Source organism: Trachurus japonicus, chromosome 12, assembly GCF_045865225.1.
Source record: "Trachurus japonicus isolate A0001 chromosome 12, Traja_1.0".
Lineage (NCBI taxonomy): Eukaryota > Metazoa > Chordata > Actinopteri > Carangiformes > Carangidae > Trachurus > Trachurus japonicus.
Genome location: NC_140918.1, coordinates 29162107 through 29180173, shown reverse-complemented (window position 1 = coordinate 29180173; position 18067 = coordinate 29162107). Strand labels below are relative to the sequence as shown.

Sequence of the window (18067 nt, the reverse complement as noted above, 5' to 3'; positions counted from 1 at the left end):
GGACAGCTAACGGCGGTAGCTAAGCTAACACCAGGACGTCAGCTGTTAAAACCCTCCCATTTTCGGACACGACATGAAACTACTCCAGTTAGCTCAATCATGTTGTAACTAAGATATCCACTGGAGAATTTCTTTTTTCTATGGACGGTTTGTTGAGTCACTGAGTTATTAAAGTTAAACAGGTAACCGTTAGCCCGGCTAATCTATGATAACCATGGCTAATTACAAAAATGTGCACACGTAAATAGTAATGTTTGTCCAATCATTGGTTTTATAGACTTTACAAACAACAGATTAGTCAAAACGGCGATATAGTGACATGAAAAATTAGATAGGCATAGCAAAACTCTCGTCCGTCACTATTGTTCGAATGCTGGTTTTCTACCCGGAAGTAGTTGTAAACAACAAGGCGATTCGTCCTATAGAATAGAATAGAATAGAGTTCTCTTACCGGCCACCGTCACCTTGGCGGTCCGACTCACGATGCTCCCCAGTCCGTCCAGCGTGGCGAGGCACTGGTATTCCCCCTCGTCGGGCCGGTGGTGGCGGGAGTGCACCACGTTCTGCACCAGCAGGGAGCCGTTCCCCAGCTGCCGCCGCCGCTCGTCCACCACAGCGCTCAGCAGCACGCCGTCCTTCCGCCACGTGATGGTGAGAGGCCCCGCCATGGCGTCGCTCTGCGCCTGGCAGTCGAGCTGCAGCACGCCGCCCCGCACCGTCACCGTGTCCTGAGGCTCCTGGGTGAAGGTGAAGTCCACGAAACCTCCCAGACTGTACGAGGAGGAGGAGGAGGAGGAGGAGGAAGAGGAGGCGTCTGAGGCTGCAGGGGGAGAAGAGGAGGCATGAGGTCACCATCAGGACAGTGGTATACTCCATCACTACACAGATGAGGTCCAGACAATTTAGGGATAAAATTTCCATTTCCATTCACTCATTTAGCCAATTCCACTCTGGAACTCATTACCACTCGCAATAAGGAATATTAATTAACTCTCACATTTCAAGTCCATACTCAAAATCCACCTGTTTAAGATTGCCTTTCCCTTATGATTTGACTAATTGCACTGTCTATTTTTAACCTGGTATTAATCTTGTTGTTTTTATTGTTTATTTTGCACTTTCTTTTCTTCATTGTAAGGTGTCCTTGAGTGACAAAAAGGTATCTATGAAATAAAATGTATTATTATATTTAAGATAAAATTGAGGATGAACAATACAGAATGACTGTTTGAAAAAAAATTGGGATGTGACAGAGGTTCAGTAGAAATGAGATACAACTGTCTGAAATTATTCATCATCATCATCATCAAAAAACAGGATGGTGACTTAAAGGAGACATATTATGCCCCTTTTCCACAAATTAAAATAGTTCCCAGGTGTCTTAAAGACATGTCTGTGACATGCTTCGGTCAAAATACCCCAAGGATCAAACATCACAGCTCTTTTCATCCTCTCTAAACAGCCCTGTTCAGAACGGCTGCTTTCAGTGCCTGTCCCTTTAAATGCAAATGAACCACTGCTTGCCCTGTCCCTTCTGCTGGTACCAGGTAGGGGTGGTGTTATGCAAATTCAAAAAGTAGTTACATCATTGCTAGACAACTGGGGGAACAGCTTGTAAAACTACATGGATTTCAACCTAGAGTCTAAAAATTATAGATTTTTTTGTCAATTCTCACATTTTGGAGGCCGAACGGCAAAACAAACACCTAAATATGTTAAAGAGCCTTCAAAAAGTGATATTTCTACAATATGCCCCCCTTAATATTGCATTGGTTTTCAACGAAGCCAGCGAGAAGGCAATCTGTGGAGTGATGTCTACCGAGGTGGATAACGTTAAGTTTGACTATGTGTATATTTGTGTAGTCTTATCTGTGTGTTTGCATCATAGTGCCCTAAAGCAGTTCATGTTTCTCGCAAGACGAAAGCTGGGACACCGTGTTGGAGGCGCTCATCTTAGTACAAGGTTGGTTTTCGGCAAAGAAACGCTGGGGTGAAGGCAGAGAGCCTCCATTCTCCCTGTAAATCATTCAACCACCACAATTACTCTGCAAGATGTTCACCTTAAACAGCTTCATCGTTCCCCTTTAAAACACCAGTACACCGAGACCTCAGGCCAAGAAGAAAGCACAAGGATGTCAGTTAAGAGTGAGCGACAACAGTGTCCAGCGGGGACGGCGTCAATGACACGATAAATCAAATACAAATAAATAAATCAGCGAGTCTGGAGGGAAAGAAATAACAATCATCAAACCTGAACTGCTGCAGGGCCCAAGGCAGTCAGGGGTCACAGAGGCCACATATTGTTTCTGTGTTAGCAGTCTTGTTTAGAATATGAGCCAATAGCATCATTGTGATTGACACAAAATGTATTAAATATACAAGGATGGTTGTTGTCTGACAGCTGATATTAGCCCCAGGCTGCGGTAGGGTAAAGAGGCTGTGATGCTGGTGGAATATGAACAGATGAAGAGAGATATTATATTCTATACTGACTCCTGGTGCAGTGACACAGTGGGATGTTCCCTCTATCTTAATGAACTGGATTAACTAATCAGATAACGGGCCCCAGCCGGCCAGATAAGATCAGCACATACTGTAAGTGTGCGATGTAAACGTCCACCGCCTCAGCGTGGGTCCGTATGCAACTTGTCATCGTGAGCTGATGCACATCGCTGCAGCTCAGCAGGACGCTGAGATCCTGCTGCAGCTCCCAAAAAAAAAGAAAAAAGATCCCCGCTGATACATTGCTCTGTTCCTGAATCAGTCGTTAAACCGGAGCTGGTTTACAACTCCTGACCGACACGAGGCGATAAACATGTGACTGTGGGGCGTCGAGGCGCCGGCACAGCTCTGCTCAGAAAAAATGGCAACAACAAATCACTGACACTCAGTCACCATCACTAGAGGATATTTACTAAACCCACTGCCTTTGCCAGGCTACAGACGTCATTGGAGACTCATCTCACCCCGGTCACCACCTTCTCCCTCTGCTGCCCTGTGGGAGGGAACACAGGCCCTGCACAAGCTGCACATCCAGATTCTTGACAAGTTGTTACCCAAGTGTCAATCAGTCAATAAGAATAAGTACAACCATGCCCTGTAAACATGCAACAACACCCTCAATTGTTCAGTATTATGCAGTTCATTCAGTTAAGCTCACATTATGTGTTTTACACGATTTATTCTTATGTACAGGTGCATCTCAATAAATTTGAATATTGTGGGAAAAGGCAATTTCCAGTAACCAAGTATTAAAGCAATACTATGTAGGATTTGTGGTAGCTACTGGTACACTGGTTGAGAAGAGCAACTGTCTGCTAACTACTGTGTCTTTCCCAGAGAAGCACAGTAGCCTATGTGAATTTGCTGTTGCCAGGGCCCGAGGGAGGCTGGTCGGCCGTTTGGCCCAGCACAGGGCGCTGGTGTGTATGTGAGAGGAGCAGGGAGACCAGGCTTGAGCTAGGTCTCTGGAGCTCACCGCGGTGTTCCTACCCGTGCAGGGAAGTTAGATTAGACTATTAACCATTTTTCTACCACTTAAATGAGTTTGGAAAAAAATATTTTAAGGTTGAAAAACTACATAGTGTTGCTTTAAGTGCATATCGACATAGTTTTCAGAAGGCCAACATTTGCATATTAAAAATACTAATCTTAATTGGTCTTTTGTAATATTGAGATACTGAATTTTAGATCTTCATTAAATGTAAGCCATAATCATTACAACTTAAATAAGCTGAATAAATAAAGACATGAAATGTTTCATTCTGTCTGTAATACATCTGTATTAGTTTCACTTTTTTAATGGAATTACTGACATAAATAAACTTTTCCATGATATTCTAATTTATTGAGATACACCTGTATACAGACCATAATGTATTTTGTCACTGCATATAGATATGTTTGCTGTAGGTACCACTGGAGACACATTTCCTTGTTCACTTTGCAATGACAAATAAAGCACTGAATTGCAGCAGTGAAGTAAAGGAGCCACAGGGGTGTGATGCACACAGTATACCATCCCTCCACTGGTGATAAAGGTAACATGGATACTAACACATGACTTGTCGTCCTACAGCACACTGCTCAGCACACACACAGACAGACATCTCTCCACAGAGCCACACAGTCTCTGGTCTGGAACAAAATCTCAGGCTTGTTTGTATTTCTTTAAACCACCATAACTGTATTGGGCAGAACACAATGATGGTTAAAATCGTGCCTGAGGGGACATATGCATGTGTGGAAATGTGAGAGCACTGTCAGTATAATCACTTATCCCCTATTTAAAAAAAACACAACAAAGAAGCAAAGACAGTGTGGTTACACAATCTACATCTTCAATAAAATGTAATTTTCAGTGTGGAGAGAGTTCACTTGGAGGTTGCTAGTAATTGTTTCCCATAGTGAAGGTGAAAATGGTAAGAGGCAGAGAGACAGGGAATAGTCCCAGTCACAGGTTCATACCTACAGTGAGTCAGAGCTCTGCTATAGGAAAGCAAAAAGAACAAATATAAAGAAACTGACTTGAGATCCCACAACATCTATCTATCTATCTATCTATCTATCTATCTATCTATCTATCTATCTATCTATCTATCTATCTATCTATCTATCTATCTATCTATCCATCCATCCATCCATCCATCCATCCATCCATCCATCCATCCATCCATCCATCCATCCATCCATCCATCCATCCATCCATCCATCCATCCATCCATCCATCCATCCATCCATCCATCCATCCATGGGTATGCCAACATCATGAATTGCCAAACTCTTTGTAACACAGTTTAAAAATATGTCAGCTTTGTAACATGATGTGTCAGAGTTCAGGTGAGAACAGGACCCGAGTAATTCTGAAACAGCCCGAAAAGAAAGTGGTCCAAGTCCCAGATATCAGAAAAGGAACCCAAAAGGGTCTCCAACCAACAATACAAATGCAAGTCAGGAAACACCAAAAACAAACCCAGGAAACACAAAAGATACAAAACCAAGAACGCAGAAGAACTGGAATACAGGACTCTGGAAGGAGAAGGAACGAGACAAACACACAGAAGGGAACACAGGCTAAATAGACTGAAAGGTTAATTACCCAGCAAGACACCGGCGTGAAAGACACAGACAAAGCTAGAAACAACAGGACAGGAAGAAGACGCATGGGATTTCCAAAATAAAACAGGAAAACTCAAAAACTATGATCAAAAAGGAGAAAACACTGGTGAAATGAAAAAGATCACTGCAAACCCTTATAAATACCATAAGCCACACTATTACACTAACTGTACCTAACCATAATACTATGTGATGTTCACTGAGTTGAATTTGTGCTACTTCATGTATTACCATAGTGTTACATTTAAAAAATTAAATTGTGCATGATAAGACAACTGTTGAACAGCTATAGTCTGCATACGCAACATAAATCCATATTTACTTTCCCAGTCTTTGAACTATTCATTCATTTATTCATGTTTTGGAATATTTACTCATATTTGTCTGTAATTTTGTCAGATGAGTCTTTACCTCAGAGAACCAACTGGAACCTCCAACCTGTGGCGCCTTGCTCCGTGGGATAGCTCATCCTCATAATCAAAGCCTAGTAAACCTGTTACATTCTTTGTTTTCCGGCTTTTATATTTTGTTTAATCTGGTGTAACGCTCTGACAGCAGAGAGTGGTGGCATCTCCTTGTGTCTTTGATGCTGACGCTGTTTAAGTCTTTCATCCTGATCAGAGAGGCAGTTTGTTCAGTCAAAGCCGCGGTTCAGCGTCTGTGTCTTTCCTGGAAAGTGTGAACAGAGGTGCAGAACTACCAGAAGTCACGTCGATACGGTGCACAGACAGCTTTAAAGCAAAGCACACTTTTTTTTTCCTGATGTTCCTTTTGAAGGAACTGATTCAGTTTCTCCTGCAGTGAAACTCACATCATCAGCTCTGAAAACTCTCTGGGTTTTGTACCAGCTGTTTCCAGTCAATCAGACTGTTTTTTAAGCTTTGTTTTTTTGTTCCTACTCAAATCAGTGCAGAGCTGTATTTGATTTGTTGATTGATTGAGTCATTCATATTCTTAGTTAGCATTACTATCTGGACCTTAAGTGGTGTCCTCAGTACAGTACATGTTGCCTTCACATGCTGTTCTCTCATTGGTCAGAAATCTTACCCAGAAGGAGGAGGAGTTTCCCTGGAAAAACAACAACCATGGAACATCAGCAGTGTCTGTGTGGCTAGTTTGTTTTTTGGGTCGGTTACTGAGTCGATTACATTCAAACTGCAGATGAAACGCTCCAACGGAGCAGAGACCACTATGTACTTGTTGCCGATCTCCACCTGCTTGTTTTATCCTGCACGCATCATAGCGTGGTGAATGTGCAGGTCACAACTTGTCCACAAGAGCGTTTTCAAGTTATTGGATTGCGTATTCGATGAGTTTTGCGGGAAAGGCGAAAGTACCATTTGCCTCCATTGCGTTAGCTGAGCAGCTTGTGTCTCTGCCCCGCCTATCCCAAAACAGCTTGCACCGACAATTAAAGGTAATGAACCTACTCCTAAGACTATAGGCAGTATGACAATAGGCAAATTTGCTAAAATGTTGAACTATCCCTGTAAAGTTTTAGAAAGAAGACTCTGATGCACTTTGTGACTCTTACACACTTTTAGTTAGCTTTTTAACACAAGAATACAGCGTAACTCTTATACAAAAACCCGTGTTACACTCCCATGCTATCCCCGTCTTTCTCTGAACCTTATTTCTTCCTCTTCCGGCTTAACCAACACAATACCAACTGAAGAGCGCCTCCTTCTGGACGAACGACAACATTGCATGCACAACAACATTACGATCCCTTTAAGGAAGGGAACCTTTTTATGCCAACTTTGCTTAGAAAAAAGTGCAGAAAACAGGTACCATCGCCTAACGGTAGCTGGGTATCGGTACTGTATTGGTTTAAATGTGAAGGGTAGCCATCCATCTCTACCCACAGGTCAGAGCTGATGTACAGCTGCACACATTCTACTATCAAAGAGGTTTTTATAGATCCCAACCATTGCATGGGAAGTGGTGTACGCAGCTTTAAGGCTCAGTTGTGTGTATGTGTGTTTATGCAATATTTACTAGAAATGGGGTCATGGAGAGTCTCTGATCCAGTCAAGCGCCAACACAACATGACTTGATGAAGAGGGAATGTTAGAGCATTTCATAGGAGTGAAAACAAACAGTGTAAATGTCCCAAAATTTTCAAATTTCCACATTTTCGCATTACCAAGAATTTAATTCTGGTGGAGAAATGTGGAATCTTTGATCTTAGTTAATCGACTCAAACTTGGAGACACCCCGTCGAGTCCTGATTTGCAGATCTGGAATCAGAGTGTGTAAACTGTGGCTACCTCCATTATTTCTGCTTCTACATTCAGTCTCATCCTTCTTCCTTCCACATTCCTGTATTTCTTTTCATTGTTTCACGCCTTCTCTCTTCTTCCCCTCCCTTTCCTTTCATCTTTCTCTCTCTTTCGTGTCCTTTACGGTTTCCTTCTTATTGATTCCCCTTCAGCAGCCACCAACCCCCCCATCAGTAAATCACTATCTTGACAACTCTATCTGTGCTCACTCCCACTGGTCTCACACACACAGTCATTCAGTTAATCAGAGTGTCCTTGTCCTCGTTGTCCTGCAGTCTGATGTTATCACTCTCTGTCTGCTCTCCCTCCGTCTCTCCTCTAATGTCGTATGAATGTTTAAAGATGTTTTCGTTGCTGTTTCATCGGCTGAAAGATTCTCTGTAAATCTGACTGAAATCAGCTTCAGTCAGATTTCTTAGAAAGCACTGGAGCTGAAGTGATTCGTCAATTTTTCGATTGGTTCACTGGCAAAAACATTTTTTAATCTCATCTCATTATTTTCAAAGTGGTTGTTCTTTTTCACAGTTAAGGATTTGTCTGTTGTTCTGTTAAATAAGCGCTAACAATGTACATTGGAGCGTTTCCACGATGTTTCAGTCCAAGATTTGTTCTAATTGAAACTTATACCTACAGTAAATACAGTGGCATGCAAAAGTCTTCCACTTGCTTAACTGTTCACATTAAAGGAGACATATTCTGTCCCCTTTCCACAAATTAAAATAGTTCCCAGGTGTCTTAAAGACATGTCTGTGACATGCTTTGGTCAAAATCCCCCAAGGATGAAACGTCACAGCTCTTTTCATCCTCTCAAAACAGCCCTGTTCAGAACGGCTGGTTTCCCTTTAAATGCAAATGAACCACCTCTTGCCCCGCCCCTTCTACTGGTACCAGGTAGGGGTGGGGTTATGCAAATTTGAATCCTAGTTACATCACTGGAAGACATCTGAGGGAACAGCTCGTAAAACCACATGGATTTCAACCTAGTGAGCCTGAAAATTAGTTTTTTTTGTCAATTCTCACATTTTGGGGGCTGGAAGGCAAGACAAACACTCAAATATATGTTAAAGAGCCTTCAAAGAATGATATTTCCATAATATGTCCCCTTTAACAGAAATTTAGACCAGGGATGCCCAAACGTTTGCATGACACTGTACATACATTCTGATTTGGAATCTGCCTGAATCAGGCTGACCCGACCTGAGCCCTGTACCAACACGATGAGGATAACAGCTCTCCTTCCAACACAGGACCAAGATAAATACCAGAAGATTCACAGAGAGAAGAATCTTTTGTTGCATCTCAAAGGAACACCACAACCCCCATCAGCAAACAACACAGAACTAAACAGACAAAGTTAGTGAAACCAATACCATTTAAGGCGAGACACGGCAGGCAAAAACATCGTTTTTTCATGCACTTATCAATTTTGAGATTTTGGGCTATTTTGCTTCCATAACATGTCTTCTTTCAGACTAATACAAAAAAATAGTCTAAAATACACATTATGGGTGTGTATTTTACTTCACTTTGACTGGTGTCGCCTGTAGATTTCTCCTAAATTCACCAGAACTGAGCGTTCTATCGCGGAGCGAGCCGCGTCTGTTCAGACTCCTGTCATATCAGGTATCGCTGTGAAGCTCTCTCTCTATCTCTATCTCTCCCTCTCTCTCTCCTGCACTAATGTGTTGGTTCCAAAAATGGTCATTTCCTTTGTACCAGCGACGAATCGTAAAAGTACGAGGGAGGGTCTCATTGGCTGGTGTCGTTTTCCGACAGCGTGATTCGTTTAGAAGCATCACGTGACGCGCTCTGAACAGCGGAGGGACTTTTAAAAACGGGGAAAGGAAATCGACTTAAATCCTCACGTAAAATAAAACAGCAACTCTCACTTGCTAGACAACAAAAGACACAGCACAGAAACTCACGAGCGATAAGATCCCTTTACAAAGTGCGTCATCGCGGAAGCTGTCACCCGTAAAAAAACGAGTGTTTGCCGTCGGAGACCAGCGCGATACACAGCGGTGGCTTTTTTTTTTTACACATCAGACGTCTGAATGAACTGATCGGAGATTTAATATGTCCCTGCGCTGGTACAGGGCTTAAAATGAACATCGATCCTCAGAATCACGTGTTGTGCAGTAGTTTACTTCTCAGTGACAGAGGTGAAACGGATGTGACACTGACATGGGCCAGAGATGATTTTTAGCCAGACAGAGACAAACTGAAAACATTGGTTGTCATATTACAGATGAGCCCAACTAGGCTACACCTAAAGTGTTTCTTATTTTTATTTTTTTATTTTTTATTTTTTTTCTCTGACCTACTGGCCCACACACCTTAAAATTCACAGTGGCCAGACACTCTTGTTTCCAGTAACAATGGGCTCTATGCACAGCTCCACTACTTTCTAAATTCAAGGCAGCTCTTTTATTTACTGACAAACTGATTAATCCAGGTGTGTCTGAGTAGTCACATTGGTCAGACACACCTGGATTAATCGGTTTGTCCAATAATGTAATACAGGAAACAAAGGAGCTGCCTTAAGTTCAGGAAGTAGAGCTGTGCATAGAGCCAATTTGTGGAATTTTTGCAATAGAATCTTTAAAGGCCGTTTTCTCAAAATGAGCTTTTTCTTATACTCTGGACCCGAAATCTCCAGTTCAGCAGCACTTATAGACACCAAACCTTCCAGTTGTATTCCCGCCTATATTCTGAAGGTTTTTACAGAGGGGATTGTTGATATATCATTCACAGCCTCATTTATACAACAATTTATACCTAAAAACAGGGCGAAATTTGATTTTTTAGGGCTGGTGACAGTATTTTCTCATTTACAAAGTGATAAAAAGAGATATCCAAAATCCCCTCTGTAAAAACTTTTGACTTTAATATGTCAACAAAATAAAACAAGAATTTTGAAAGTGGCTTTATCCAATCTTCAGATTTCGGGTCTGGAAATGTACACAAATTCACGCATATTTAATTATATAATGTCTAATTTCTATATGTAAGCATAATATTTAAGAAAACATGTAATACAAAAAATAATTGTCTCAATCTAAGTAATAAACATAGAAAGTTTCATGGCAATAGCTGTTAGTTAAATTTTTTACCCTATTCACCTGGGGTGTCTCGCCTTAAGCTCTTGTTTAATAGTTCAGAAGATTTTGCTCAAACTTATATGGATTTGTAGAGAATCTAACCAAACCTGACATGTAGAAACTCTGGGTCCTGAATCCAGAACAAACCAGGGGATGATTCACACATGATCCAAAATATGACATGAGCAGACACTAACGCAAACAGCAACATGACGCTCCGGCTATAAACCGGCAACTGCGGGAACAGATCAGCAGGATCCTGCAAGACCTGATTAAACTGGGAAAAACTCAGACCTGGTTCAACTTGGGCTCAGTGTCAGGCCTCAGTATGTACTGTAAGACCTCCACGGCACACACTCTGCTAGTCTTCACATTAAATGAGCTGGCCCCCACACAGGTAAATGCCACAGGCTGCGAAAAGCTGAGCCTCACTGTAATAATAGAGGCAGAGAGGTGGAGGAGTATAGAGCCATCCGGGAGTTTACCTGATAAGATGAGACTCAGTGACAGGGAAGTGGACTTCAGCCAAGACCATCTGAACACACACACACACACACCCACACACACACACACAAAGTGGCTGACACCATGGGTAGTGCCTGAAAAGAAGACTGCATTAACGCCCTGGGCAGCATCCAAAAAGTGTGTGTGTGTGTGTGTGTGTGTGTGTGTGTGTGGTGCCTGCATGTGTACGCGCATGTGTTTAAAATCTGTGCCAGCAGCTGCCTGCCAGCTTAGAACCATCTTGACTGAGAGGGAAGGAAAAGAAACGGGAAGAAAAACTATGAAGCAAAAAAAGAAAAAACTAAAACTAAAACTCTCAATCTGTCACAGAGACAGGAAATTAACTACTGGCATATGAGTCAGTCAGTCAGTCAGTCAATTAGTTCAAAGTGACAAGATGAGACTAAAGTGCAGTATTTCCTGGATTTACTAAACACATTAATTAATTTAGTTTAAAATTTTAGCTTCATGAGGTGAGATAGTTTGAACACTGGGTCAACCGATGATCGGACGACATTCAGCATTTTCAAATAATCGGCATCGCCTTTTTTCTCAACAATAACCTATCAAATAAATCTGTTTTAAAACATGCTCCCCTGATTGGTTTCACAGCACACGTGATAGCCAATAAGAGCACGCTGAGCTGGTGCTACTGGACTGGGACTACCTATAGTATATATACGCTGTATATATGTGATGCCATTTTGATATTCAGTATATACACTGTATATATATATATATATATACACACTGTATATATATATATATATACACACACTGTATATATATATATATATATATATATATATATATATATATATATATATATATATATATATATATATATATATATATATAATTACAATGTATGGCTTGAAGGCGTTTCAACCAAGATCTGTGTAGTGTGTGTTCGATACAAATATATAAGGTTTTTTATTACAGATTTTCACAATGTACAAAAAACAAACAGTATACTGTGTTCTAAATTTAGACACCAAAATGTAATTTTTTTTTTACTGCAAATGAATATCGACTCTAAATATCTGTTTCCTTTATTACTAATAATCAGTATCAGTATTGGCTGTGAAAAAAACCTATGGATCGATCCCTAGTTTGAACAGATGATGGGATAACAGTAGGAGTAGGTTACAGTGGTGAGGAGGAGAGGAGGAAGAACAAAAAGACAAAAGGACAAGGATGGAGAAGGAGTGTTAAATGAGCAGGAGCCACAGAGCAGTGAGAGCAGGAAAGAAACATTTGAAAACAGAATGTTCTCAGTCGAGGTGTTTCAGATTCAAACCTCATGCATCACACTTGATTTTCCCCCTCGCATCGTCATACAGCGAAGAGGAGGAGAGTGACCCTGCTGGAGACCTCAATTTCACACCTTGGTTGAAACAAAGCCACTAAAACATGTGTCATACAGAGAAAACATGAGCGCTGACATGTGAGTTGTTATTAAGGAGTGGTGTGGAGGCAGCAGGATCAGTACGCTGCTCTGTCCTGTGACTGGACTGAGGCTGTGATTCATAAAACACATCTCAGTCTAGTTTTCAGTCTGCTGGAGTTGAGTGACTCAGACCAGCAGCCCGTCTACACAGATGCTAGGGATTGTTTTAAATGACCTGTTCCATGGAGTCTGAGTAGGTTTTTATTTTTATTTTCTAATACAGTATGTTGGAGCCTGCAGTCTTTGCACAAACCTTCAATTGGTTCATATATATAGATACTGTATCTTTTTTATTTATATTTCCCATGTGCAATATACTCAGGCGCTTCATTTCACCTGGCTGTTTTTATTCTAGCTTATTTGTGCATTTTTATTTGTCTTTAACCCCCCATTTGTCCTTTATTGCACTCCTCTGTTTGTTCATGTGAAGTCGGTGACTGTAGAAACCGAATTGCCCTTGGATAAATAAAGCATTCTGAAATTTGAATCTGAATCTGAATTGCAGTTTAATGATCTGAACTAGCTGGAAATCCACTGTGCTCCCACATCCAGACTGAAGTCAGACACAGACCAGTCTGTGTGATCAGAGCACACAAATAAGTAAATGTGAATAAGCCAAACAAACAGACAAATAAAAATATCATAATAAACTAATGGATTTACACATCTGTCTATTATTGTTAATGTGCTGTTTATGTTAAAGGTGTACAGAAATGGCCGTTTGTCCTGTTTGTCGCGCCAAGTTGTCACGAGCTGCAACACGAGTTTACCCGAGTAAGGAAAACGAATTTGATTGGTCGTTATGGAGCGGGCGGGATATTCAAAGCTTGGGGCGAGACCGAGCTCCGTGTGTGTGTGCGTGTCTCAGACGTTTGAATGACGGATTACGGATCCAATATCAGTGGCTGGTGAATCGTGTACAGGCTGACGCATAATCTGTGCGCCTGCGTTATCCAATGCGAAAAAAAAAATACACACTTTCATCCCGGATTTACTCAAAAATAGAATTTTGCACAAAGTTTGGCCTACATCGTCTGAAAGATGAGTTATCACATTAATTTTATGATCCAGAGTGGGCTTAAATTCAGTTTTCTTTTCTGTACACCTTTAATCTGCATCTGTAACAGCTGTAACAGCCACAGTAATATGACAATATGTCATCAACAGTATTGATGTTGTGGTAAAGAATTACATTCTATTCATCAATCTCATCCAGTCTGATGTTGTACTTTCTTGAATGAATGAATTGATGCAAAAAAAAATCTGTATCTATCTATCTATCTATCTATCTATCTATCTATCTATCTATCTATCTATCTATCTATCTATCTATCTATCTATCTATCTATCTCTATCTATCTATCTATCTACTACATAAATATCCATATCAATATATATATATATATATACTACATGCATTTCCGTATCAATAAACATACTATACTATCCATTCAAATATACATGTTTAATATATTTTAATGGATGTTGTATATTCTTCTACTCACACTATGTTTGAATAGAGTTCAGCATGAAAAAAACATGTGACACACCACACCCAGACAGACACACACACACACACACACACACACACACCACACACCACAGACTCAGACAGACAGATACTGGTTTTGTCCAGCTGGTGTTAGAGCCCTGCAGATGGGAGTGTGTGTGCACATGTGTTTTTTTTTGTGTGTGTGTGTGTGTGTGTGTATGTGTTTAGCATTAAGCCCTCATTAACAAGTCTCACCTGTCATTCACCCTCTGTGTCGCACTGAACTATAACTCGCATAATCCCTCTGACAATCTCACAGCTGAGCTCAACACACACACACACACACACACACACACACACACACACACAGGGGCAGATGGGTAAATCAGATGAGCACAGATGAAAGTTAGCACTGGTCAGAGATCTGTCCTGGGCTCTTTTTAACAGTTATTTCAAATTCTTACCAGACTAGGTTTTATTCAGCTGCAGGTCTCATGTAAATAATAATTTAACAAAGTATCAAACCACTGTTTATTCCCTTTCACAAGGTTTACACTGTTTTCTTAGAAAAGCTTTTTCTTCTGGCTCCATGCAGTCTTTCTGTCAGGTACGTTCCTCTCCCTGCTGCTCACAGCAGTTGGCTGGAATGACATTATAGCTTCTGTTATATTAAAATTCTCCAGGATGTTTTGGTTTAGTGCAGCTCAGTCTGGTCGGAGCTGTCTGCTTTTGATCTGGAAGAGGGTTCGACTCAGTCCATGAGTCAGAGGTGCTGCACTTCATTTTTTACTTTAAAACTTCATATAAATCCTGTTCTATGTACTGAGTGGTGGTGATAAGTATCCCATAATATTTACTATACCCAGTTTATCTTTTTTTTTATTATACCTCGCAATGTGTGTGTTCATTTCTCATCTCCCTAACGATACACCCATAAAGAAATTGTGTGTACAGCATTGAAACACTTATAAGTCCTCTAGTGTTGCGTTTTAGAATAATAATTTGAAAAGACTTTTACATTTTTTGAAGAAACACAGTAGCTGACAGCAAAACATTGACAGCTGTTCAGCAATATCAAAGGCTAGTTAACTTAAAACGTTTGCAAAGTGACATCATCCAGCATGATCTTAATATTCATAACATAATGTTGTCTAATTTCATATACAGTAGAGTGTGCTTGAAGGCATCACATAGACTCTTTACAAAGCTGAAGCTGCTGACTTTGCATGTGAATGGGTTTGAGTGGGACAGTGGGACAGTGAAGTGGACTGGAGGTGGTGTGTCTCGTCAAGTGTTCATTTTAGTCATGTTTGGTGTTTAGTTTTTTATGTCACGCCTTGGTAAGTGTCATGTTGTGTGACTTTCCCTCCACTGAGATCACATTTACTTTAACTATTTGCATAATGTTACTTTCATAGAAAAGTACATGAAATTGTGAAATTGTACCCTCTTATCTATGATTCAGATTGGTTTCACCTGTTTTCCCTGCCTCATGGAAAACAGTCCCCGTCTCCTGTTGTCTTGTTGCCAGTTTGTCTTGTCCTGTCTCTGAGTCTTGTCAAGTCTTTTAGTCAAGTTTTCAAGTCCTCAACTATCAGTTTCATTTCTACTCATCTACTCATCCGAAATTCATAGAACTGGGGTTACATCATTTTTTAGATAAGTTTTGATCCTGACTGTGAGCACCTTTGTGTTGATACTATATGACTTTCCTCCTTGGGAGCGCACTGAGCAGCAACACAAAAACAGAGCTGTGATCAGCCCTCAGTCAGGCTCATTTCAATACTGTGCTCCGAAACCTTGAGGAAGGGATGTAAGGGTCCTGTTGGAGCAGCTGAGCAGCCCCCAATACACAGTAATGGGAGGGGGAACACTGCCACTGCTGCATATCTGACTCTGTTACACATGGTTTTCACACATGTGATCTGGGTGTGAAGCTCATCCACTTCCACTTCCTGACTGAGAATTAAGGACGGGGCCTTGTTTCCCCTCCACCACCTGCTTTCTCCAGGATCAATGGCAGATTTAGATGAGGGGCCACAGGGGAAACTGCCCCGAGCGCCATCAGGGGACAGCAGAGACGATTGCAAAAACAAACAAACAAAAAATGCTACAATGTGATTAGTTTTCTATGTATGAAAACTGAAATACATTTTTCTTCCTCCACATCATCAAAAACAAACCAGTAAGCTGTATAGTCTAGATTTGTTGCATCACATGGCTTCTTTTAATCCTGTTATCCACACACACATACACACACACACACACTTCAAGCACTCTGATATTAACACCAATTGGTCTTAATTAGCCGAGTTTCATTCAGCCTGCTGTGTTTCCTGCTAATTACCAAGTGTGTGTCACTTTCATCAATCCCAGCCTGTTTGTTTTCACTATGTAAATTAAATTAACGACAGCAGATGTTTCAATGATATGGAACTAAAATGAAGATCTTTTACATTCAGGTTTTTGCTCAGCTCCATGTGGGTGTTCCCTTCACTACACACACTGATGCATCCTGATGGATATACTGTACAACTAACCTCTATAGATGGATTTACAGTATCAGTGGGGTTAGGGTTTTTTTTCTTTTCATTCTGATCCTATTGTCTAACATTCACTCATCACCTCATCTTTAAATGTTTTCTGTCTTATCATTTTCCAAACAGATGAAGGTGAAATGAAAGAGAAGGAAAGAAATGACAGGAGGAAAATGACAGACGGAACAACGGGAACAAAGACTGAGAAATCGAGGAATAAAAAACGAATGAGAAGGAAAAAAAGGGATTAATTTCAAGCGCACACACACCCACACCCACACCCACACTCACCCACACACACACACACACACACACACACACACACACATATACACAAAAGCGTATGTATTTTCCATTTGGCCCCTGTCAAAATGTTTCAAGAGACAACAGTGACACTCTATCCCCTGAGACAAATATGATTATATGCAGTGTGTGTGTGTGTCCGTGTGTATGTGTGTGTGTCTGTGTGTGTGTGCCTGTGTTTGCAGGTTAAAACCCCACTAAGCGTTTGGTCTACACGTTGTTAACGGAGACCTTTACTGCTGTCAGATACAATTACCAACCGGTTAACAGCAGGCCAATTATACACACACACATGTGCCCGCATGCGCACACACACACACACACGCACACACGCACACACACAATGAATGACTGATAACAAGGTAGCTCACTGTCAAATCAGCGAGCTGGGAGTAGTTGTCAAACACGTACACACACACACATTCCTAAATGATGATTCCAAAGTCGCTTTGAGTCGATGTGAAAAGGGAATAGCTGTCATACATGTCACACACACACGTGCACACACACACACACACTGTGTCCACTCCCACTGAATTTAATTAAATGTCACTTTAGAAATTAACCATCGCCATTAATGAGCTTGAAGTTATTACTGTACACTCTCTCTCCTTCTACTTGTAGTGCTGTTGATAAGAGTTTGGAATAAATAAGAAATGGGTTCATCACTTCATGATTAGATCTTGAGCGATCATTAATCTCACAGTGTTGTGCACTGTTAATGACAGATACACATAACTGTCTCACTAGAGCTATGTAACTGTGCGTTCACACCAAAAGCTTCCAAAGCGTCAAAAACGCAAGAAGTCAATTCATTTTCAATGAGAGCCCGGCGACACCGAGCGTCCAAAGCGTCAACAGGCGTCGCCGCGCTTCCAAAGCGTCACCAGACGAGAAGTTGAGCCAGGTTTAACTTTAGGGTAATTAGCTATGACGCGGTTCAGCGGCAACCGGCGGCCGCCTGTCAGAATAGAGATGTCCGTCGGCTGCCTTTTTTTTCTTGTTTTTGTATTTCCATTCCCCAATGACCAGCGCGATCGAACTTTGACGTCAGTCACGTGACGAGCGGCCAAAGCGGCTGAAAATATTTGCCGTTTTGGAAGCTGTCTTGTCTGATGCCCACCCTCGAGCGTTTTTGACGCTTTGGAAGCTTTTGGTGTGAACGCACGGTAAGGCTAACTGGTTAGCTTCTGCTAACAGTTTGACCACAGTTCGAACTGTGCAACCTCTACTCGCTGTTCCAACAGAGACAGAGTGAACTCTGACACAGCAGGAACAGA

At 41.2% G+C, this 18067-nt stretch overlaps 1 protein-coding gene across 2 annotated transcripts in view; it reads right to left on the bottom strand.

Moving 5' to 3' along the window:
* The window catches only part of dcc (DCC netrin 1 receptor), a 346433-nt gene that overhangs the window by 247394 nt on the left and 80972 nt on the right, over window positions 1-18067 (bottom strand). For both annotated transcript variants that reach the window (XM_085794193.1, XM_085794194.1), the window contains exon 2: window positions 452-814. In XM_085794193.1, the coding sequence (XP_085650319.1) occupies window positions 452-814 (363 nt within the window). The remainder of the gene's footprint in view (window positions 1-451; window positions 815-18067) is intronic.